The sequence below is a fragment of the Protopterus annectens genome, chromosome 3.part1 (genome assembly GCF_019279795.1).
Source record: "Protopterus annectens isolate FY-2018-M chromosome 3.part1, PAN1.0, whole genome shotgun sequence".
Classification (NCBI taxonomy): Eukaryota; Metazoa; Chordata; order Ceratodontiformes; family Protopteridae; genus Protopterus; species Protopterus annectens.
Genome location: NC_056732.1, coordinates 1,385,977,043 through 1,386,003,211, shown reverse-complemented (window position 1 = coordinate 1,386,003,211; position 26,169 = coordinate 1,385,977,043). Strand labels below are relative to the sequence as shown.

At 44.4% G+C, this 26,169-nt stretch overlaps 1 protein-coding gene across 1 annotated transcript in view; it reads right to left on the bottom strand.

Moving 5' to 3' along the window:
• Positions 1-26,169, bottom strand: part of LOC122797784 (kinesin-like protein KIFC3) — a gene marked incomplete at its 5' end in the record, with an annotated part of 595,169 nt that overhangs the window by 515,833 nt on the left and 53,167 nt on the right. Inside the window, one exon of the mRNA XM_044066305.1 lies at positions 12,636-12,832. Within this exon, the coding sequence (XP_043922240.1) occupies positions 12,636-12,832 (197 nt within the window). The remainder of the gene's footprint in view (positions 1-12,635; positions 12,833-26,169) is intronic.

Genomic DNA, 26,169 nt, shown 5'->3' with positions numbered 1-26,169 from the left:
TTCTGGCACAGGTTATTACTAAAAGAAGAGCAGTTTTCCAAGATAAAAACTTTAAATCTGTGGTAGCCGCAGGCTCAAAAGGGGGCAGAGTAAGTTTTTCCAAAACATTGTTGAGATCCCAAGTGGGAACTGGAGCACTTCTAGGGGGCCTAATATTCTTTGCCCCCCTGAGATACTGTTTAAGTAACTGATGAGAAAAAAGAGGGGGATCCATATTGTATTGTGCAGAAATAGCCGAGGCATGTATTTTGATAGATGAAAAAGATAGGCCCTTATGCAACATCTCTGTTAGGTATTGTAAAATCAGAGGGATGTTTGGAACTGTAGTATCAAAACCCTGGGCCTGATTCCAGATGCAAAATCTTTTCCATTTTCCTGCATAAGATTTCCTGGTGCTGGGCCTTCTAGCCTCAAGAATTACATCCATTACCTGTTTGGTAAGGGTAGAATTGCTTATAGCCCCTGGATCCGCCAGGCTGCTAGATTCAGTGTTTTGACATGACTGTGCAGGATCTGGCCATCTTGTTGAGACAGTAGATGTGGAATTTGTGGTAGAATCCAGGGCGGACCCTGAGCCAAGTTCATCAGGATTGAATACCAGAATTGTCGAGGCCAGTTGGAAGCCAGAAGAATCATATTTGGTTTGTCCTGTTTGATCTTCAGAAGTACCCTTGGTAGAAGGCAATGGGGGAAAAGCACACACTCAGAGGTTTTTCCAACTGAATGAAAGAGCATCCACTTTCCATGCCTGTTCGTGGTAGGTCCTCGTGCAGAACGTTTGATGTCGGTGGTTTAGGGGAGATGCAAAGAGATCTATGTCCAGGCACCCCCATGCCTCTGTTACCATCCTGAATACCTGAACATCCAACATCCATTCGTGTGGATCTGAGGGATTTCTGCTTAGACTGTCTGCCAGAGAGTTGTCTTTTCCTGGCAGAAATTGTGCTTGTAAATCCACCTTGGAGGCCAGTGCTGTGTTCCACAGAGTCATGGCCAGTCTGCACAGGGGGTAAGAGTGGGAGCCTCCCTGCTTGTTTATGTACCACATCACTGTAGTGTTGTCTGTCTTTATCAGTAATTGTCTTGGTAGAATGAGATCCTTGAAAGCTGTCAGAGCATTCTGTACAGCTAGCATTTCCTTCAAATTTATGTGCAGGTGCATTTGGTCCTCTGTCCAGGCACCCTGAAGACATTTTCCTTGCATGTGGGCTCCCCATGCATAGTCCAAGCATCCGGCGTCATCACTTGATTGGCTGGAGTGGGACAGAAAGGCTTTCCCTTGTTCTGGAGACAGGCCTCGGCCCACCAAAGAAATTCCCGCTGGAGGCAAGGCAGAATTGTGATCACTGTTTCCAAACTGTGACAATGCTGAGACCATACACTCTTGAGGTACCACTGTATTTTCCTCATATGCAGTCTTGCATATGGTATTAGCAGAATGCAGGATGCCATGTAACCCAAAGCCTGCAGAATTTTTCTTGCAGTTAGCTGACTCTTTGCAGCCAGGTTTTTGAAAGAGGAAGCCAGTTGCACTTTTTTGTCTGGTGTCAAGTAAGCCATCTGGGTTGTAGTGCTCAAAAGAGCACCCAGGAAAGTAATCTGTTGAGTGGGTACCAGGTTTGATTTCTTTAGGTTCACTGTAAACCCTAGACACCTGAGAAGATGCTGCACAAAAACGAGATGCTGACATAAAGTCTCCTTGTTGTCCGCTTGAATAAGACAATCATCCAGATAAGGATATATTTGAATTCCTTTCTGTCTGCAAAATACCATTACTGGAGCCAGGCACTTGGTAAAGACCCTGGGCGCAGTAGATAAGCCAAAGGGCAGTGCAGAGAACTGGTAATGTTTTGAGCCTGCTTTGAATCTGAGGTACCTTCTGCATTCCTGCCTTATAGGAATATGTAGGTAAGCTTCTTTCAAGTCCAAAGTCACCATCCAAGCGTTCTTGCTCAGCATAGGCAGCAGCTGCTGCAGAGTGAGCATTTTGAATTTTGGTATGTCCAGAAAGGTGTTTAGTATGGAAAGGTCCAGGATTGGTCTCCATGTGTTTTCCTTCCTGGGAACCAGGAAAAGTCTTGAATAAAAACCTTGCCCTATTTCTGTGTTTGGTACCAATACTATGGCCCTCATAGCCATGAGGGACTGAACTTGCTTCTGAGCCTCTGCCCATTGATGCTTTGGCAGGTCTGGCCATCCGTTTGGTTTTGGCAAGGTATGGAAATGAAACTTGTAACCTCTTAAAACTATGTCCAGAACCCATTTGTCTTGGGTTACGTGGCTCCAATTGTGATGGAAATAAAAATTTTTCCTCCAAAAGGCACTTCCAGGAGAGGAGCCCCTGGAGCTAATAAGGGAGAGTCATAAAGACTGTTTCCTGTAAGGTTGTGACCTATCTTCTCCATCCTTGGGAGAGGGAGCACTCCACTGCCTGGGTCTGAAAGAGGTCTGTGCCTGTCCTCTACCTCTGGAATGCCTGTATCTGCCTCTCTGGGGTCTGTCCGAGGTCAGAAAGGACCAAGGCTTAGCTGGCCAGTTCCTGCTAAACCTAGGAGGTTGCACCTGTAGAAAATCTTTAACCGTCTGCATAGATATGGCCTTGTCTTCCATTTTCTTTAATACCTCCTCGGCTTTGGCCCCAAACAAAACATTGTGCTGCAGAGGGGCATCCAACAGTTTTGCCTTAACCTGATCTGGCAAACTTTGCTCCCTTAACCAAGCATGCCTTCTAATAACTGCGGCAGTAGCTGCAGCCCTGCAAGAAGCCTCCAAAGAATCAAAACCACAGTGCAGGGTATGTTTACCCACCTGCTCAATAGCATACAATAAATCCTGTAGTTCCTTATTTTGTGTACAACCAGAAACAGCTGACATCTTTTGTTTCAACACAGACAAAAGGTACTGCTGGTATTTCAACATATGAAATTGACAATTCAAAGCTCTAATAGACAAAGTAGCGGATGTATAGACTTTTTTGCCCCATCTTTCCAAGGCTCTGGATTCCCTGTCAGAGGGAATAGGGTTCTTAGCAGAGGCCGCTTTAACACCCTTAGGGCCCTGCGAAATAGTTTCTGGATCAGCTGAAGGATTTTTAAAAAGGAATTTGTGAGAATCCGGAACCCTATAATACCTATCCAGTTTGACAGGAGCAGGAGGAAAGGAATCAGGAGAGAGAGTAGACTCTGTAAAAACATCATCCACAATGTCCAAGACAGGAGGGATAGCCAGGGGCCTATGCTGGGGAAGAAGAAGAAAATCTCTAAGCCTTCTCTTGGATTCAGAGTATTCCTGCAATTCCCAATGGAAATGCTCTCTCATTTCATGCAAGGTTTCCCCAAAAGAAATATCTTCAGGAGGGGAAGCTGAAGGAAGGGATTCTTCAGCATCAGAATCCTCATAAGGAGGGAAGGAATAGTCCTGCTGAGAGGAAGAAGCAGAAGAAATTGAAAACTGATCTGATGAATCATAATCTGGCTCTTGCCTAGGCCTTTTGGCAGGAGGGGGATGGGAACCCCTGATCATAGTTAACAGGTCTTCGGCCATTTTAAGCATCTGTCCCTGAGGTTTAGGGCCTTGAACTGAAGAGGCCTGTGCTTGTCTCTTTGTCTTTGCCGGAGCCTTTGTCTTTGTCTTTGACTGTAACATTGAAGCCATTTTAACATGAAGCTGTGTAGGCCTGAAACCCCCTCAGAAGCCGGTGCCTGCACAGCGGCTCCGGACCCATCTGAGGGAGCATTATCCGAAGGTCCGGTCCCTTGAAATACAGAAGGCCCCATCGGCTCCTCATGGGAGTCGGTACAGGCGAGTGGTTCAAAAGTGGTGGACGACAGGGGCTGCGAAAGCACCTCACTGACGACCGACGAACCGGCAACTGGGTCTAGTAAAGAAATGTCATCCGTTTTGGACCTCGGAGGCCTGTCTTTATCTTTGCGCTGTTTGTGTGCTCCAGCCAGATAAGAATCCGACGACATTTTGTAATTAAATCTTCTCACAAAGTAATGAGTCTACTGTGAGACTCAGATACTTGTATTCAGTGACATTATGCTGGGTGTTTTTAATGAGCAGGGATGGTAGGCTTGTTAATTTCTGTGCTGTGTAAAATAGCATGACATTACATTTTTATTGATTAGTAGTCTGTTGGAGAAACATCACAGCCAGAAATCGGTGAAGCTTTTTTTTTTGTAAGATTGCTTGCCAAATTAAATGTGGTTTACCAGAGTTTTATTTGTCTTCAACATTTTGGTTCAAATTTTGCAGAATAATCAAACTCATGAGTGGCTGTGGTAGGTTAGTAGTTTTGTAGTTTGGTAGGTCAGGCAAACACAGCAGTTTAAATGTAGCTAAGACCAACTGCATGTGTGTTTACTGTTTCATGTATCAATGAGTGTGTGGACACACCCACTTGTTCTTCTCAAGCAGCATTCCAAACAAACACCAGTTTGTCTTATTTCTTTAAAAATCACACAAAGAACATTTCTGATATACATTTGTTGTCTTTATTGTACTTCATTTATTTACTTATTTGTTGATATTTATGACTGGGTAGTTGAATTGGTTAGAGGACCCTTTATAGTCACAATGCAAGCCCAAAGGCAGTCACAGATATAAAAGTAGACACAGTTCAACACAAATACTTTTCTTTTGCATACAAATATACAGAATGGATTCTGTCTCTAGACATACATATTTTTCATTGCTAATCTAATATATATATATATATATATATATATATATATATATATATATATGTGTGTGTGTGTGTGTGTGTGTGTGTGTGTGTGAATATATAAATAAATATATATATATATATATATATATATATATATATATACACACACACACACACACACACATATATATATATATATATATATATATATATATATATATATATATATATATATATATATATGGGTTCCCTACGTTAGAACGAAAGCTCAGAAGATCGACACTGACATTACCTACGCCAGAAGACCAACGGAGCAGTTCACCAACAACTCGGAATCCTGACAGTGAAAACACCAACATGGGAAATGTGTGAGCGTGACTAGGTAAGTGTGCGATAGTGAGGGATTTAGGGTTAGGGTGCGTGTAAGATGTGTGTGCGATAGTGAGGGATTTAGGGTTAGGGTGCGTGTAAGGTGTATGTGCGATGGTGAGAGATTTAGGGTTAGGGTACGGGTAAGGTAAGTATGCGATAGTGAGGGACTTGAGGGTTAGGGGTGGATTAAGTGAGTTAGGGTTAGGGTGCGGGTAAGGTAAGTGTGCGATGGTGAGGGACTTGAGGGTTAGGGGCGGATTAAGTGAGTTAGGGTTCGGGTGCGGGTAAGGTAAGTGTGCAATAGTGACGGACCTAAGGGTTAGGGTTTGGGTTAAGGTTAGTGCATAGATAGTTGTGTGTAAGGTGTAGTGTAGGTTTTTAGGTTGTTGGTGTGCTTGTGTTGATTATGTGTGTGTGTTGTGTGGAACAGCAAATGTTTTGTTTTGTTAACTGTTGGTAGTGTGGTTTGTCAGGCATGTGAACTTTCGTGTTTTTGCAGTTTCGTTCTTGTGGTGTCGGTGTTGTGGGTGTCAGGGTTGTGGACTGTCGGTCTAACATAGTAGACCCATATATATATATATATATATATATATATATATATATATATATATATATATATATATATATATATATGGGTTACCTTAATTTGATCAAAAGTTCATTTGATCTAAACTCATTTGGTCGAATGTTCATTTGATCGACAACCACTATTCAAGGCAAACAACAGGGAGTCGTCCCCCTCCCCAAGGTTGTGCGACCCTGGAGTTGGTATATATAGTTAAGGAGGGTGTGGGGGGTGAAGTCCCCCACCTATTTTCGTTCATAATCTGTACTTTTTGTGATATTTTCTTCTTTTGACAGAAACTAGGTGGGGGGTTTTGCCCCCACACCCCCCAATGTGGGGGGCTGCACCCCCATACCCCCTAACTATATATACCAACTCCAGGGTCGCACAAATGTGTCCACAAAGAAGGGCCCACACTGTCCAACTGGCTACCCATACTGCACACCATAGCTGCAAGGGCTATTGACTTATCAGTTGCCTATGTTACATAATGCCCCCCTAGAAGCTTCATCCATTACATCCTCTTACCCCTATCATGCAGAGAATGTCTACTAGACACTTGAGAAAGCCATAAAGCCCTTTCCATGAACGTCTACACAAGAGTAGGAAGAAAGTTCAGAGGTCAGTTGGAGTCAGTGGTGGAACTGTGGGTGGGAGGTTCAAAAGGTTACAAACATACCTGGAAATATGATAGTGGGTTAGCAATGGGGAAATGATTTATTTACTGCTATTTATGATAAACATTTATTTATGCTATACAATGAAAATACACAATACACATGAAATATATCAATTAAAGTATTTAAAATTAATTACCAGACCACACATAATTCTAGGCTATAAGAATAGTAATAATGATAATATCAAACAATACTAGTGTTCATATTTTTTAAGATTAAATCTGTTTTGCCCTCACTAACACACATGAAGAATTTCATGAACAGAATTAAAGAAGTAGCTCTGTCTATCCATAAAAAGAACAGATAAGTAAATAAAACAGGTGCATAAAATATAGAAGACACAGTAGTGGTGCAGTGGTTAGCATTGTCGCCTCACAGCAAGAGGCTCTTCGGTTCGATTCTCAGCTAGAGTGCCTTTTGTGCGGAGTCTGCATGCTCTACCCATGGTCAGTTGAATTTCAAAGACATGCAGGTAGGTATGTGAGTGCCTTCTGTGAAGGTTGGGGTTCGGGCTGGCAACTCGGCACCGTAAAACTCCACTGCCAGTCATGAGCAGACCGGTGATCCGCTGTGGTGACCCCTAACCAGGATAAGCCAAAAGACATGCCAAACAAGGAACATGCTAGTATATAAAATGTGAAAAATACAAGAAGTAGCATTCAGGAACAATTTGTGCATTATGTAACACAATGCCTGCTGTTTAAAAATGTAAGGAAGCCAAGACAATAAATGAGCAGGAATCAATAAATTTGATCTATCTAGCCTGCCTTTATGATTCAAAGCAACAATCACTGAATGGTATGTGCAATCTAATTTTAAAATTGTCTGGAAGTTTATCCCATTCACCTGCCATTTTTTGTGAAAACCAATTACCAGTTGTGAAATTCTAAAAAAACCTCGTTCTTAACCTAAGATGATTTATTGTACATATTTGCAAACCAACACATGGAAGTAGCCAACCTTGACATCTGAAAGCCCTAGATAAAGGACAGCCATCGTAGTAAATGTTCTCTGATTGGTTAAGATATTTCATGTGAGTAATGTCACTGAAATGGAAACAACAGGTTTAAATACCTGCTGCCCACTAGTTCTTTAGGTATAGGAGATCAGCAGTGACCATATACTGGTCTAATACACAAAACAAAAACTCCATTTGGCTTTTTCTATATATAAATACAGGAAGACATAAGGACTTGTGAAAAGTCATATATTTTCAAGAATGTTAGAACCACTATTTTGACAGGCTGAACCTCAAGCAGCTATTCCTCATCAATAGAAGGATGATATTCAAGCTGTCATCTATGGAATCAGAAGTTATGTTATGCTCCCCAATGGAGGACAAGAATAATTGGGCATCACTGACAGAAAAATGGTACCTCAGACCTCTCCTGATGACATGACTCACAGAAGAATGTGAACAACAGACAATGAGGTCACTGTGGAGCTCTGTGAAATACTGCAATGTGAAACCATTAATTCAGGAGGCAGCCCTTCTAAGAAGGGACTATTTCAATAAAATACATACACGAATGGATGGGCACTGGGATGTTATTATTATGTTAGGCATGTGACAGGATGGTTGCAAATTTGGAGGGTAATCATTGTGCATGTGTTTGAGATGAGTGAACTACAGATAGTGATTTACATGCATTTATATCTGTGTTCAGGAAGGGTATGAAACAGTGAGCTTGATAAATCATACCATTCACATTAAAGTATCAGGACTGAAATTTGTTCATATGGCATACCTTCATTTGTTAGAAAGACATTTGTACGATTGCACTATTGTGCAACTTTAAATGCCGAAACACAACATGTCGCAAAAAAAAATGTCGAAAATGGTAATCTGGAAAACCAGATTCAACTATTTTCAAACTGCAGCACAACAGTAAATGTCAGGAGACATTTCCGAATGTCTCCAAACATCGTTATGCAGGGGGCAAGACCCCCTGCACCCCCATGTGGGGGGCTGTGATCCACACCCCCGCTACTTTAATATACAAACTCCGAGATTGCCCTACAATAAGGGAAAGGGTTCATTTCCCGATCCCTGCTACAGTGCGATCTGCACCTGGAATGCCAAATTCAAATGAGTGAATGCCAATGTACATTTGCTCATTTGGATTTGCAACAGTGGCAGTCGATATTTGTCAGGTCTGGAGGTTGTACTTTCACACTTTGGTGCATTGTACAACTTCCTTACGACGAAATAAAGGTATACCATATATATATATATATATATATATATATATATATCGTTTTTTTTAATTTGTTGTTCATTTTTACAAAATCAAAATATAAAACTGCTCAAAAAAAAAACTTGAGGCAAGGTTCATCCAAAAGTTTATCCAAGAATTCTGGTAGGCTTATAAACAAACACAGTACAGTAAACGCTTTCGTCCAAACCAAATGTAAGAACTTTATCAGACAAGTACATAAAGTAAAAAGCCCATATAAGTAATTAAAAAAACAATGACATCATTCCCCTTGTTAGTAATTTAAAGACGCATACTCCCCACTAGCAATACATATACTTCACTACAAATAAATGAATATAAATAATAACATTTAAATTACTATAATTCACTAGAGACGGCTTGCACCTGTCACCCTTAGGCTTTTGAATACTGGCCAAGGCTCTTGCCACCCCCATAGTGCCTTTTTTAGGCAAGGCTCAAAAGACAAACCCACCACCGTAAATAGCACAAGTAACAAAAAACAGAGGGTAATGCTACTCAATGCCAGAAGTCTAAACCTCAAAATGCACACACATGAGACACTCCTCAGTATGGAGAAAACCGATATATGTGCAGTAACAGAAACCTGGTTTAAGGCTCCAGAGAGCACCCCGGCACTACCAGGCTAGAACTCATACCATACATTTCGTCCACAAAACCCAGACCGAAATACAAAAGGCAGGGGAGTATCCATATTCATCAAGGATACCCATACCTCAAGGTTAGTGGCACAACACGATGCTTCAGAGATCATCCACGTGCAACTAACAATGGGCAAAACTGTTATTCAAATTATAGCTTGCTACAGATCACCCACCATGTCCCAGGACCCCCACTACACATTCCTGAAAACACTGGGAAACATAAAGGTCCTACCAAACACCCTGATATTGGGTGATTTCAATTACCCAAACATTAACTGGGAGAACTACTCAAGTACAAACTCCCTTGCCCAACATTTCCTAGAAGTTATAAACTCAAACGCCCTGGATCAACTGGTTAACACCCCCATCAAAGATGACAACATACTGGACCTGGTCATCACCAACATGGGCGACTGGTGTTCCACACCGGAGGTCAACCCTTCACTGGTTAGATCTGACCATAAACTAATCACTCTGGATATCCACATTCCGCCACCACCCCCGGTCAAAGAAACCACAATAAAAAACTTTTCAAAAGCAAACTTCACGTTACTTAAGACCAAGGTGGGAAGTTTCAAAGCCCCCATGCTAAAAGATAATGCTGTCCAAGCTGCAAAATCCTTTATTAATGCACTCTACGGGCACCTACAAGAATGCATGGATCATGCTATCCCAAACAAAACCAAGACTCACTCCTCCAAGAAAAGGAAACCAGTCTGGTGGACCCCTGCCATAAACAAGCTATACAATAGAAAGAGAAAACTAGTACAGAAAAGAGTAAAATCCCAAGAAGGGAAGACATCCCTGATCAGTATCAGCAAGAAACTACGTTCCCTCATAAAATCAGCCAAGGCTAGCTTCGAAAGAAGAATTGCCATGGACTCCAAAGATAACCACAAGGCATTCTTTAGCTATGTCAAGAATCTAAGTGGCACTTCTCAGATATGCTCGGAGTTTGTGTAGAATGGCACAAAATACATTGAACTGACCGATATAGCCAACATCCTAGCAGACAGGTTCAGTGCAAACTTCACCCCCCCTCTCACCCCCAAAAGGGCCCATAACTATACCAAAAGAATGTAGTGCCCCTGAAATCACAGACACTCAGGTTAAAACAGCCCTCTCCAAAGCCAAAAACACAGCATCAGTGGAACTGGACGGTGTCCCAGGCTGCGTCCTACACGAGCTCAAAGATAAACTAACCCCTCACCTAAATACACTGTTTAAACTCAGACTCTCCACAGGCTACGTGCCCACAGAGTGGCGCACAGCAATGGTTATTCCGCTCCACAAAGGTGGAGCCACAACAGACCTCGGGAACTATCGCCCTATAAGCCTGACTAGCTTGGTCTGCAAAGCTATTGAGCACATCATCATGGATCTCATTAACAGAGACATTGGGAACCTCTAAACACTGGACCCTACCCAGTTCGGCTTTGTTAAGAGCAGATCATGCCTCCTAAATCTGGTGGACTTCTTTGAGACAGTTACCAAGGCTATAGATGAGGGAAAGGTGGTCCACACAGCCTACCTAGACCTTGCTAAGGCCTTCAACACCATTCCCCACTCAGGTATTATAGACAAGCTCACCAGCCTTAACATAAACCCCTACATCACGAGATGGGTTGCCAACTGGCTCACGGACAGAACCCACATGGTAAGAGTTGCGAGAGCTAGGTGTGACCCTAAACCGGTTACAAGTGGTGTTCCTCAGGGCTCAGTCCTAGGACCCCTCCTGTTCGGCATATACTTCTCAGAGGTACAGGCAAGCACAGTAGGACTATGGCTGACCAAGTTCGCAGACCACTGCAAACTAGGGGATATAATTGACTTTCCAGCTGATACAGACATCCTCCAAAAGGGTCTCACTGAGACAGATACATGGTGTCAAAACCATGGCCTCAAGCTAAATGCCAAAAAGTGCATAGTCATCCCCTTTGGAAAAAACAAAGTACCCACAAACCACCACATAGGTGGTAGCCCCCAAATATGGAAGATGTAATAAGGGATCTGGAGACCCAAGTAGATAGTAACCTCTCCTTTGATAATCACATTGCCAAAGTGGTTAGAAAATCCTTCTGTGTGGCCCACCTAATCACAAAAGGGTTTGCATCCAGATCGAAAGAGGTCATTGGGCCCCTCTATGCATCACTCATCAGACTCATCATAAAGTAGAATGCACCATTTGGGATATACCTTACAAGACACCTGCAACAACTGGAAAGACCACAAAAGTACCTCACCAAGAGGATCACTGGCCTCAAGCAGATAACCTATGCAGCTCGACTGAAGAAACTCCAGCTGTACTCGGTTGCATACCGCTTACTCAGAGGTGATCTCTGCCTGACATACAAGGCCATGTCCAACCCAGAATTGATGGACATGCTCCACCTAAAGAAAACCATATCCCCTCGAGCCACATGCTCCAGGGATCTAAACCTCACCACAACAATAAATAGGACATGCTGGAGGGATAGATTCCTGTCCCAGAGACTCCCCATGCTCTGAAACAAGATTCCAATCTACATTAGGCAGAGCTCCTCACTAACCCTCTTCAAAAGAAACCTTGACGAGTGGATGGGAAACAGAAAGTTTACTCCAGGGATCACTTCAATGGCTCTGCTGGACAGAGGCACAGGGAGCTAATCTAAGGGGGCGGTGAAAGCAAACACATTCCGGCTAGGCTTATAAATGCCTTCGGGCAGATAGCCTTGTACCTACCTATGAACGTATGAACCTATGAACATATATGGACTGTACACTAAGTAACAATGGCTTTTGTGGATTCATGCAGAGTAGCACACACCTGAGCTGAACTATGCAGTTCAGCTTTCTTTATGAACACCAGCTAAGACGTCTATTACTAAATATGTCATATTCTATATATTCTTTCTTTTTTTACTCAGATATGTTTTTATTTTTTAAAAAGTCAAAGATCAAACAAACTATGTACAAACAAATATAATAAACTATATACAATGTCCATAACAATGCATTCATGTTAAGGAAATCATACAATATTTCTCCAATATAAGATTTAAATTTCTCCCAAGCAATTTGCTTATGTGTCAGATTTTTTTCCTGAGTTTTATAGTGGAAATGTCTCTATCACAAACACGTTTGGCTAAATAAACAAATTCACTGCTAAATGTGAGAGTGTGCTTTGATTTCCACTTTTTCATAACCACTTTCCTTGTTATCGCTAGTATTGACCATAATATACGCATTTGATTTCTGGATATAATTTCTGCAACAGGCACATTAAGCAATATGACAGAGTCAGAACTTGTAAAGTCGTCATTCCACATAGCTTTATAAAAGTATCTGAAGTAATTTCAAAAAGCATATCTAGATGTTCTTTGTTGGCCTAACTCCAAATGTCAACTTTCAAAACATAAACTCAGCCACAGAACATAGCATTCAGAGAACAGACAGAAAGGCACAGAAGTAAAACAGTGATTTCTTTACCTGCTGCTCAAAGCTCCCCATCAGCTGTTGCTTTTCTTTTTCACAGCTCTCCATCTCTTCTTTCAGGTTCACAAGCTCATCTGTCAGTTTGTTTCTCTCTCCTTGCAGCTCACTAATGGACTCCACCAGCCTGTGGACCCCTACAGAGGCAATAGGAGATAAGGGATAGGCAGAACAGGAGGATGGCTGCCTTATTCCTGTATGGGTACAGAAAAAAAAAACAACTGAAGTAGTGTACAGGAACAGAACCCAGGTTCTTCTAGCTAGTCATCTACTCTCCCAAAGATGTTCTATTGTACTAAAAAACATGATACAGTTTCCTGTTGCAGTTTAAAGATTTTCATTCACATTTCTCATTCTAACTAGACAGTCTGTACTTTAGGACTCAGAAATTGCCCCTGCATTTCATAGCACAGATGAATGTATATGTATGTATGTGTATGTGTTTTTCTCCTTAGTACAAATTATATTCATTTACAAATGACTACAGATATCTGTTTCTATTGTTAGTCTCAAGATTCCAAAAAGTCTTGCAATCCACTATTTTAAGTTCTAAAGTAAACAAAAGGGAGTAGATTTCATGAAGGTGCTTGAAAGTCCCAAGGAACGGCACAGAAAATAATTTATTCATATAAAGCAAAAAGCATCCATGCTTTCGCAAGTGCTTCTTGAAGCTGTGATACAATGAATAAAAATCAGCATTCACCAATTAAACAATTAATCATTTAAAACATCCGCAACTATCTAATAAAACAGAATAACAGTTATCTAAAATGTCTCATCTTTAATAACGGCTTCATGTTATTCTTAACATTTAATCCAGGTCTTTTATCAGCCTTCAGTCTATTTATCCATTGATACTCTAAATATTCCATTTTAGATACCAGATTGCCTCCCCTTAAATTAAGGGGCACTTGTTAAAGTACCATAAATTTAAAACAATGTGTCTCATTTGTATCAATTATATGTTGATACATTGCATTGCTATCTTGCTTTCTTTCTGTTTCCGATAACAATCACAAATCCTTTCTTTTAATTTCCTATTCATTTTACCAATATAAAAAGTCAGACAAGAATCACACATAGAAATATATGGGCCGGATTCACGAAGGCTTGCACGGAGTCTAAGAGTAGTGTAAGACTCCATGCAGCCTTCGCGATCCAGGAACAGCCCAAAGTCCGTGTAAGAGTCAAGCTAAAACGGCTCTTACACGGAGTGGACGTGGATAAGCTAATCAACTCACTTGCAGCCGAATAGCATGCAAATGAGTCTGATTAGCGATCCAGGAGGCCCAAAACAGCTTGTGTAAGAGCCGTTTTAGCTGCAGAAATGTACTCAGTTGACAACTGAGTACGTTTCTGCAAACACGGCAATGGAGCCATGTCAGCTCCAAATAAAGGGTGCATATGTGATAGGCAGCATGCCAATGGCCAAATATGTGGCCATTGGCAAGGTGACCCCATGCAAATATATTAAAAATATAATTTTTTTTTTCGGCGATTGCCGATGTTTAAACCCAGCGCAGCCCCGCGCAAACGGGCTGCGCTGCATAGAACATAAAAACGAAGGTTTTAAACCTACAAATGTAGGTTTTATGCAATACATGGAATGTCAATGGAGGGACCAGCAGAGCAAAACCAACATGGCCACTGTGTAGTGGTTGCTAAGGGGGGAAGCTGAGTCTAAGAGATGTAACTAAGCATTAGTAGGCAATCTGATGCAAATGAGTGTAAGGATACTGAATTCCACTGTCACATAGCAAATGAGCACATTCTGAGTAGTGTAAGAGTTACATACGGGGGAGGAACAGAGTAGGAGATAGGTGACATCACAGGGGGGAATGGTAGAAAGAGATGCAGTTCATTGGAGGTTAGAGTTACATGACAGATGTCAGACAGATATCAAGGAAAGAGGTGTGCCACTAAGTAAACATGAGAAAGTCAAGAAATGGAAGGTGTACACTGTTGCCTACACCAAAGTTTCTTGCTGGACGTGTATGCGCATGTGTGCGCGCCACGAAGCGTGAGTAAGGCAGTGTGCGCGCGTGTAAGGCAGTGTGCGCGCGTGTAAGGCAGACTCAGCATGTGGGAGCATGTTGGGAGATGTTTAACGCCGTGTGCGCGGGCGTGCACGCGTTTAAAACTGAATAAGCAGATTCTGAACTGTGTAAGTATGTGTGCGTGCGTGTAAGCCACTGTGAGCGTGTTTCTGCTGGTTTGCACACGGCTCCACCCTGAGGAAACAGAAAGGAAAAAGGAAGCAACAGATGTAGTAGGAAGTTAGCAGGGAATACTGCTGGAGCTAGCAGGTGAAAACAATTAGATGCAGGCAATTACACAGGCAGAATACTAGGCCAGCCCAGCACTTAAAACTCTGCAAACAGCAGTGCAGAATGTTTCTCTCAAGAGACACTGCAAGACAGGAGTTAAGTTATCAGAAGTGAAAACTGAAAAAGCTGAACTCAGAGCAGAAATGTTAGGGGCTGCCATAGCTGTCATAATGAGACATAGGCGACTTGCTGAGGGTGGTGACAATGCAGATGGTGCCAGACAACCCACAGTGAGGAGACGGAGAAGAGTGTACAGGCCCAGGGTCACCTACCACGGGTTACATGAGCTGGAGATAGTAGAGCGCTATAGAGTGGACAGAGACCTCCTGCAGCAAATAGTGGAGCTGTGCAGGCCACACCTCACACACAGAACCAACAGAGGGGAACCCATCCCAGTGGAAACCAAGGTATGTGTTGGCCTAAGAATACTAGCAACAGGTACCTTCCAGAGACCAACTGGCGATATGATGGGGATATCACAGGCATCAGCTTCCAGGGTACTGCACCAGTTCCTGGATGCCATGTCAGCACATGTCGGTGATCATGTATACTTCCCCAATGCCCGTGAGGTATTGGCCAGCAACATGCGTCTCTTCCAGCAAATAGCGGAATACCCTGAGGCAGTGGGTGCAATAGACTGCACGCACATACGCATCAAAGCACCAGCCGGTGAGCAGGGTAGGGCATACATCAACCGCAAGGGCTTCCCTTCCATCAACTGCCAGGTCGTGTGTGATGCCCAGGGCATAATAATGAATGTGTGTGCTGGCTGTCCTGGGAGCTACCACGATTCCCACATCTGGCATTTGACGCAGCTGTACCAGACATTTGCCAATGGGGACATCCCGCACGGACACCTAGTGGGGGATGCAGGGTATGCACTGGAGCCGTGGCTGATGACACCCATCAGAAACGCACACACACCTGAACAGGAATGCCATAATGAGGCACACGCACAAACACGTAATGTAATAGAGCACGTGTTTGGGCTGCTCAAGTCACGGTTCCGGTGTCTGGACACATCTGGTGGAGCCTTGCAGTACACACCAACTACATGTACCCAAATTGTCATGGTATGTGCTATGCAACATAATATGATCTTGTGAAAACAGCTGCAGCAGGACCAGCATTGCCAAGGCCACCACAGGCACAGCGTGACACAGAGGAGGAACAACCTGAGCCTGCCCCAGTAGGCAGAAGGAGGCGTGCCCAGTATGCCCTGGCCTTGGCAAAGAGGCAACGCATAGCACATACATTGGCTCAGTAGGAACCTTGGGAATGATACCCCTCTCTGACTCACTCATATAGTAACAGGGATGCCTAACGTGACACAACCTGCTCTCAAACATGTACAGGGAAGTGTAATATGCGCATCTGACAGAGGCAGCCCTACAGCACCACCTGAGGCATGAATGCTATGTGTTAAGTAATGTAACACCAAGTACCATATGCACACTTGACGACCCTGACTAACATCCTACCCTCAACAAGCAGCATGCCACAACATCACAACGAGATGATCAAGTGCAACAATTGACTGAAGTATCGCAGTTACTCAAAGGGGACCCAATGTGTGCCAGTCTGGGATGACATGCTGAGCATGACATGATGCACCACCTGCTAGGACTGGCGTGCACCTATCAGTGCAGGCCGTATGGATACTGGCAAAGGCTGTTGTCACACACAGTGTGCCCTGAATAGGTAAGGCTCAAAACACAAACCTATCTCCATAGGTACCAGAAGGGATAAGAATAAGATAAGGGATAAGTTGAAACAGCAAGATGCATGCAGTCTAAGCTCACCCAGTATGGAGAATGTTGATAACTGTGCTGTAACAGAAAACTGAGGCAAGGCTCACAACAGCACCCTAACACTACCAGGTTACACCTCATACTGTGCTGTACAGCCTCAAAACTTGGAACAAGCTACAAAAGGAGGGTGACTAGCAAGAATTGTCAAGGATAACCACACCCCACATGTTGGTACCACCACAAAAAGCAGCATGGACTAGCCATGCTCAAGTAACAGTGGCTAAAACTGCCCCCCAGTTTATAGCCTGCTACAGACTACTGGCCCAACACCAGGAACTGCATGCCGCGTATGCTGGAATACATGAATATATCAAGTCCTCCAAACCACATTATATTGGGCGACTGCAAATACCCAGACATATAGACTGGGAGCATTATACCAGCTGCAACAGTGTAGGACAAAAGTTCATCGAATCCACAAACCAAAAGGCCCAGGAACAACGTACCAACCCCACAAGAGGGGTAAGCATACTGGATGTGATAATGAGCAACATGGGTCCGGGATGTCAAGATGAGAAGTGTATTGCTCACTGGTAAAACCAGACCATATAGTAATCACACTGGATATACAAATCCTGACCACAGTCCCTGGCCGGAAAACCACAGTGGAAAACATGTGCTAAGCAATATTTGCACACCTCCAAACTGATGTGGAATCCATTAAAGGTCCCGTGCAGGTGCAAAATATGGGCCTCACCTCAGAACCTGTAATACAGCCATTCCATGAACACTGCCAGGAATGCTTGGATTATGCAATCCTAAATTAAAACAAGACACAGTGCCTAAATCTGGCATGGTGGACACCAGCCATAACCAAAACATGCAAGAGAATGAGGAAGCTACTACATGATAGAGCAAACATGAACAATGAAGTAATTACTGATCAGTAGTATGGCAATAAAATCTGTCCACACATGCAATCCACTAAGGCCAGCCACAACAAGTGGAATCTGTGAATCCTAAGGCAATGTTACACCTGCCCCAAGTACACAGACAACCCCCAACTCCACCCAAGAAATACAAATATATGTGAGAGATGCAACCATCCATCCAAACTGGAGGCTGAGCTCCCTCAACTCAGTACTCCCAAAACAAGTCAGTAGGAGAAGGTAACCACACACACCACAAACACATACCCACATAGACCTATCACAACTGCAAACCAAACACATAAACACAGAAATACATTCCCGGAGGCAGAAATCACAAACACAGCACACCAACAGAGGCCTCTAAAGCAGACACCCAATGAAACAGCCTCCAAACATAGCACATGCAACACATAGCACACAAAGCTGGTGTGCCAAACAGTCACAGGCCAGAAGGAGAAACAACATGCCTGATACAGTTGTAATAGGTGACTCCATAGTCAGACACACTGCTGTCCCGCACACCAGACTGAACAAGGGAAAGGGTACAGTAAGCTGCCTGTAGGCTGCCACAATATGCCACATAACAGAAATATGTAGGTCACTCCAAAGCAAGTAGAAATATGATGCAGTCATAGTCCATGCTGGTGTGAATGACCTGAGATGTACTGCCCTAGACTACATGTAAAGAGACACAGATGAGCTATCCGATTATGTAGTCCAGGCCGGTATGACACTCACCATTCGCAGCATCCTACCCTTACCAAGAATAATGCCACAGTACAAACACGGAATGATCAGTCATAGCAAGTAGCACACTTACTGGTGTCATTCCAAGGGGATCCAATGTCTGTCTGCTTGGGATGTCATGCTTGACAAGCCATGCAGCTGTCCTTGGGATGGCCTGCACCTGTTACCCCTGGGCGTCTGAATATTGGATAAGGCCTTTGCCACCTCCGTAGAGCCTTTTGTAGGCAAGGCTGAAAAGACTGACCCACCACCCTAAAAAACATAAGTGGGAAGAAACATAAGGGAAATGCTGACCAATGCCAGATGTGTACACCCCAATATGCATGCTCCCGAGGCCATCCCCAGAATAGAGAACATCGATGTCTGTGCAGTGACAGAAACCTGCTGCAAGGCTCCTGACAGCACACCAGCACTACCAGGTTATACCACGTACCATGTGTCATGGCCCCAAAACCTGGAACAAAACATAAAAGGAGGGTGAGTATTCATAGGCAGCACAGACACCCATACGTCCAGGTAACTGACAATGCACAAGGCAGTGGAGTTCACCCATGTGCAACTAACTGTAGGCAAGACTGCTGTGCAGTCTGTAGCATGCTACAGACCGCACTCTCACACACAATAACCCCCCCAAACTGTCCTGAAGACACTGGACAGTATGAATGTCCCACCAAATACCAAACAAGGTACCACGAATTACCACATAGGTGGTAAACCATTATGTATGGAAGGAGTAACCAGGGACCTAGGGACACAAGTGGACAGTAACCTGTTATGTGACACCCACATTGCCAATGTGGCTAGGAAGACTGTCTACATTTGACACCATATCAGGAAAGGAGTCACATCTACGGCAACAGAGGTCACTGTGCCCCTATACTTTTCTCTAATCACACCCATAATCTAGTACAATGCCTCATATGGGATCTACCTTACCTGACACCTGCAGCAGTTAGAAAGACCTCAAAGGTACCTCACCAAGAGGATAAAGTGTCTCAAATATATGTCATATGCTGCCTGGCTGTAGACACCCCAGCTGAATCCAGTCACATACTGCCCACACAGAGGCATTGCATGCCTGTTGTAGGAGGCCATGCCCAACACAGGAGTAATGGACATGCTCCACCCCAGAAAACACATATCCATTGGAGCTGCGAGAGTGAGAGATGTCAACCTCAACAAATAATGAAATAGGATGTGCCGGTGGGACAGATACATAATCCAGAGGCTCCCCACACCCTGGACCAGAATCCCACTCCATGTTAGGCAGAGCCCCTCACTGACACTGTTCAACAGGAATCTTGCCAAGTGGATGGATGATTGTAGAGTTACAGTGGGGTCTTCACTGTGTCATGTCCAGACAGAGGCACAGCAAAGCAAATCATAAATGGCCATAATATCCACATAGCAAGGGGTCTCAAAAGCCACACACACTCTGGCTAGGCTAACAAATGCCCAGGGTGGATAGCCTAGTATGAACCTATGAACCTATGTAGATACAAATTGTACAGGACACTAAGGATAATCCCAAGGCTTACACAACTGATGGTAGGAGCCATGTTGGGAATTCACAGATATGCCCTGAATCACACAAATACCACAAACACACACACATATTGCCAACATACATCCTGACAGGTGCAGTGCAAACCCCCACGAATGCAGAATATCTATCCCAGCAGACTGCTGGCCCCTGACATTGCAGATGCTGAGGTAACAGACAACATCTCCAAAGCAAAACACACAGCAGCAATGGTATGAGATGGTGTCCTGGGCTTAGTGCAACATGGACTCTAAGATGAATGGAATGCCAAACCACACTACTGCTCAATGTCAGCCTTACCACAGAATATGTACCCAAAGAGCAGTGTACAACAACAGTGGTCCTTCTCAACAAAGGTGTTGCCTGAATGGATACTGAACAGTACTACCCCAGAATCCTGAGAAGCTCAGTTTGCACAGCTATGGAAAGGATCAGCATGTACCACAGACATAAGGATGTTGGGGACCTACTGACACCGGACCCAACCCAGTGTGGCTTCTCAAGTGCAGATCCTGCCCCTAACCATGTTTGACTCAATTGAAACAGTCATTAAGGTCATTGATGAGGGCAATGTGCTCCACACAGTGTATCTGGACCTTGCAAAGGCTTCTATACAATACCCTACATGTTCAGTATAGATAGGCTCACCAGCTTAAATATAAACCCACATGTCAGTAGAGGGGTTGCAAACCAGACCAAGGACAGAACAGACATGGTCAGACATGCTTCAGCCATGTCAGACTACAAACCAGATATAACTGGCCTCCCACAAGGCTTTGTCCTGGTATCTCCCTCGTCTGGTATATATGTCCCATAGGTACAGGCAAACATGGAACGACTGTGTCCTAACATCTTTGCAGAGGGCTACAAACTGCTCACCACATATGATCCACCAGCTGACACATGCATCCCACAAAAGGGCCACATAGAAACAGACAACTGGTGCCATAGCCATGTCAGCAAGCTAAGTGCAGAAACATGTATAGTCAACCCCCATGGATATACAGTAAGTGCCCACCAATTACCACATAGGTGTTAACCCATTATGTAGTTAACATGTAATGAGAGACCTGGGGACACAGGGTGATAGATATCCTGCATTGAACAAACATGTGCTGTAGTGTTTACAGAAACATACCATATACCCACCTAATCATGAAGGCTGTCAGATCTACATAAGGGGAGGTCATTGTGGCTCTGCAGTCATCCTGCATCAGTGGTACAATTGACTACAATAGCCCCTGTGGGATGTACCTCAGCAGACACCTCCATCAACTGTAAAGTCCCCAACAGTACCTCATCAGGAGTATCAAACAGCCTGCACAGATGCCATGTGTTGCCTGTGTTGCTGGCATCAATAAACATGCTGCACCTTGTACAATCTGAATGGCAGTGAGCTATGCACATGAGAGACCTGAACCCCAGCACTGACTTACATAGGACAAGCTGTACTGTGTGATCCATAACACAGAAGCCACTCCCACCCATGAGTGAACCCTCAGCACAGGCTACCCATAGAGTCACTTATCAATCTTCCTCAATAGGAATCCTGATGGGTGGACGGAGATGGTAGGTTTATCCTGGGTATCACTGTCATGTCACAGGTAGACAGAGGCACAGTATACTAACCATGACATATGTCATGGCAAACTCCTCTTACAATGTGTGTTGAAGGACAAACACACTCTCCAACTTGCATTAGACATGGACTAGGGCACATCGCTAGTGTTTGCAATTGTACACCTATGTTGTGGAATACACTAACAATGTTGGACAAGCCTGGTGTAAGTAGTTCATATCTGAACAGAATGCAACATGGTCAGATGTACACAACTGGCCCCAACCAGGCTGTTGTGCCCACTATCGAAATGTAAAGCAGTGATAGCAGTAAAGCCCAGGATACTGTCCACCACAGTCAAAGTACTACCAGTACACTATACAGTACTACAGTGTTAGGTCAGTGTGAAAGGATGTTGACAACTGTATGCAAAGTATCCCATGCAAACACTGCAGGCACAGTATAATCCTGTTGTGTTCACACACAAAGCAGTTGTACAGTAACTACACAACATGACACACAACCCACAACCATAAACGGGTGATAGTTGTTGAAGTTCACACACATCCACAAATGTGGTGGGCTGCAGAGACCAACATATGGAATGCTCACACTGGGCATGCTCACACACTTTGACAACATGCCATGGGAAGGCTGAACTGGGCATGCTCACACACTTAGGCCAAATCTCGGTTTAGCAGTTGGACACACATATCTGGTATTGTTATGTGTTATGCCAGGAACCAACCACATTACAGCAGTCTGCCCAGTGCACACAGTTAAATGACTACAGAGACATACGTGATATAGTGGATCCCTCCCATATGCAAACATTTTCCACAGATGCAGAAGTTGTTCATACAAACAGGGAATGCTATGGCAATAAAGATATGCAAATAGTCTATCAGCAACAAATAATGTGCATTTGACAATTAAATATAATGGTGCAGAGGTCAACACTAGGCTGTTTGCCCTAGGGAATGACAGCTTAGCCATAGTGTGCTTGGTGTCTGCCTCCCCACAGGATGCACATTCCCCTTTCTAAACACAGATGATGTCAGCACCCTATAAGTACAGCAGGAGAAAAGAAACTTCCCAGTAATCCGAATAGCGCGCTCTGCTAATGCGTCCGTCTCAAGTGTCATAACATAATTAGGTAGGAGTTTCAAATCCTGCAAATGCTCAGAGTGTGTGTGTGTGAGTGGGGTTGGTGTGTGTGTAAGTCTGTGTGAGGGAAATGTCCCTTTTGGCAAATAGGAAAAGACACTACAGGATGCACATTCCCTTTCTAAACACCGATGATGTCAGCACCCTATAAGTACAGCAGGAGAAAAGAAACCTCCCAGTAATGCGAATAGCACGCTCTGCTGATGCATCTGTCTCAAGTGTCATAACATAGTTAGGTAGGGGTTTGAATCCTGCGAATGGCAAGTGTGTGTGTTTGTCTGAGGGGGGTTTGTGTGTGTGAGGGAAATGTCCCTTTTGGCAAATAGGATAAGACACTACAAGATGCACATTCCCTTTCTAAACACCGATGATGTCAGCACCCTATAAGTACAGCAGGAGAAAAAAAAACTCCCAATAATGCGAATAGCGCACTCTGCTAATGCGTCCGTCTCAAGTGTCATAACATAGTTAGGTAGGGGTTTGAATCCTGTGAATGGCAAGTGTGTGTGTTTGTCTGAGGGGGGTTAGTGTGTGAGGAAAATGTCCCTTTTGGCAACTAGGTGAACAGACTACAGGATGCCCATTCCCTTTTCTAAACACTGATGATGTCAGCACTCTATAAGTATAGCAGGGGAAGAAAACCCCAGTAATGCAAATAGCGTGCTCTGCTAATGCGTCCGTCTCAAGTGTCATAACAGTCAGATAGGGGTTTGAATCCTGCAATTGGCAAGTGTGTGTTTTTGGCTGAGGGGGGTTAGTGTGTGTGAGGACAATGTCCCTTTTGGCAACTAGGTGAACAGACTACAGGATGCACATTCCCCTTCTAAACACTGTTCAGCAGACGGCCATGGCTCTGGCACAAGTTGTCTGTTGCTATGATGCCCCTTTGGAAGATGCTTGTGTCAGCTGGAGAGTCGATTATGGTGGCCAGTTTGCAGTCATCTGCATATTTGGACAGCCACAGTCCATCCGTGTTGGCCTGTACCTCCAATAAATATATACCAAACAAGAGGGTCCCAGGACTGAGCCTTGTGGGACACAACCCGTAACTGTTATGGGGTCTGGCATGGCTCCAGCAATGCTAACCATGTGGGTTCTGTTCTTGGCCACTGTGCAATCCATCTAGTGACATAGGGGCTTATATTTAAGCTGGTGAGCTTCCCTAGAATGCGCAAGTGGGGTATTGTTGCAAAGGCGTTTGCAAGGTCCAGGTAGGCTGTGTGAACCACCTTCCCCTCTGCAATGGCCTTGGTGACTGTAAGAAAGAAATCAACCGGGTTACACCCGGTAGTGCTGGTGTGCTCTCAGTAGCCCTGAACCAGGCATCTGTTACTGCACAGATATCGATGTTTTCCATGCCAAGGAGTGTTTTGGGTGCATGCATCTGGAGGTTTAGACATCTGGCATTGGGTAGCATTGCTCTTAGTGTCTTATCCCTTGTGATACCTATGAAGGTGGGTTTGTCATTTGAGCCCTGCCTAACATAGGCACTATGGGGGTAGCAAGAGCCTTTGCCAATATCTGAAAGGCCAGGGGTGACAGGTGCAGGCTGTCCCTAGCAAAGCAGGTAGTTCAACAGAAGATGAATGTGTGAAGGTGTAGTGCCTGTGATTAGTTAGCAGTAGCATATATGACTGCTCACATGGACACATGCCAGGCAGGTCATATGCACTGTGTCACAGGCAATGTACATGTGAACAGGACAAACAGTGACAACCTGTCAAGTGGGACATGGACATACATATAGTAGGCTATGCAGATGGCACTAGGAGTCCACAGAAGCTCTATAACTATGCATTGCAGGTGTGATCAGTATTCCAGGGTAATTGCACGCAAACATGCATGCAAACAAAGATACAGTAAACAGGGCTCCATGTAGTCCATTGTACAACAAACAAGCTGTACCAGTTCCAGTAGGTAACACTGCAAATATGCAGGCACTATGCACATGTACATGGAAATACACGGGTCAGATGGCTAGGGTCCAGTCTCAGTGCACGCAAGTGTACAGAACATGCATGTACTGTCAGGATGTACAATAACTGGATAGAAACCCATGTGCTCATACCTGCAGTAATACACATGTCAAATAGACACTGAGCCTTCACTCAGTGGTTCCATACTTAGTAGGATGTATGCTCCCTGGCCTGCCACCACAGTATCCCTGACATATATGGGGACTCTCCCTCCTGTGACAGTTAGTTATGTGTGTTGGGGCTGTCTAGCATGGTATGAGATGTGAGCATGCAGTGCTAGGGTGCTCCTGTGTGTCCTGTACCGGTCGTGTAGTACTGCACACATATCAACATCCTCAAACATCTGCATTGCAGAGTCTAGTGTAAGCAACATGCCACTTGCAATTTACATGTCCATCATTGTGTATTACTACATTCATTACCCTATCCCCTGTGCTACATATGTATGTAGCCTTCTGTTGACATCATTACCACCAGTATGCCAACATGTGCAGATGATACACTATGGTACTTACCATGGGTGTAGACAACAGGACATGACAATCACACACTTACTGCATCAGGCATGCTGTGATATACCCACAATTAATTCAGCACACAGTACTGTTAACAACATGATACTATTACTACACATCTATGTGGTCACCCTGTGCATCAGCAACATGTTAACCTGTACCTGCACAGTTGTTACAGATTGCAGGAGGTGGCACAGTTTCATCATATGCACAGGGTGTGAACTTGGTATGCCTGAGTCAGCCACCCATACCACCAATTGACATGTATGTGTATGTGTGTTGGTGAGGGACAGCAGTAGAAGGTGGGGCAATGTTGATGCAGTGTGTGCATGCGGTAGCCCTAGGTGTTGTCAATTTGCATGTGTGTATGGATGCACACAGTTCCACCTCATGGCTGCCATATACTGGTGTTTGTGGACAGCCACAGACTGTACCTGCCAGGTCATACAGATCAGTGTCTCTGGCCATGGACACGGTACCTGTGCCTTGCAGGGTGCTACGGACCGTATCCGGTACCAACCCAGACTGGGTACTGTCATCAGAAGCAGGTGTTCGTTGACTGGACACAGATCCCTGTCGGGCCTGGCCAGAGCCACTTGGTCTCCTGGGGCGGTCTGATGACAGCACAGACCCAGCATTGCTGGGGCTGCTGCTGGCACTACAGGGGCGGCGCGCCCTGTTGTCGTCGCGCCGACTGCCAGCTGCTGCTGTTGCTGGCATACGCCACGCGTCGACGCCTCAACCGCCCACCATCACCCTGGCTCATGGACATGTAGTTGTGGAACCGGTCTAATATGTCCCCACAACGTCTGTCTATGACATCGGTGAAATCACGGATGGCAGCCGCAATGTCACGCATACTGTCAGTCATGGCTGTGCGACATGCTGCCAGCTCCCTCAGACCCTGTCTGGTGTACCGTTCCATACGTGACTGTGCCTGCATGACAGTCCGAAACATAGCTGAGGTTGTAAGACCTCTGTGGGCACATCTGACAGGGACAGTACGCCCATGGAT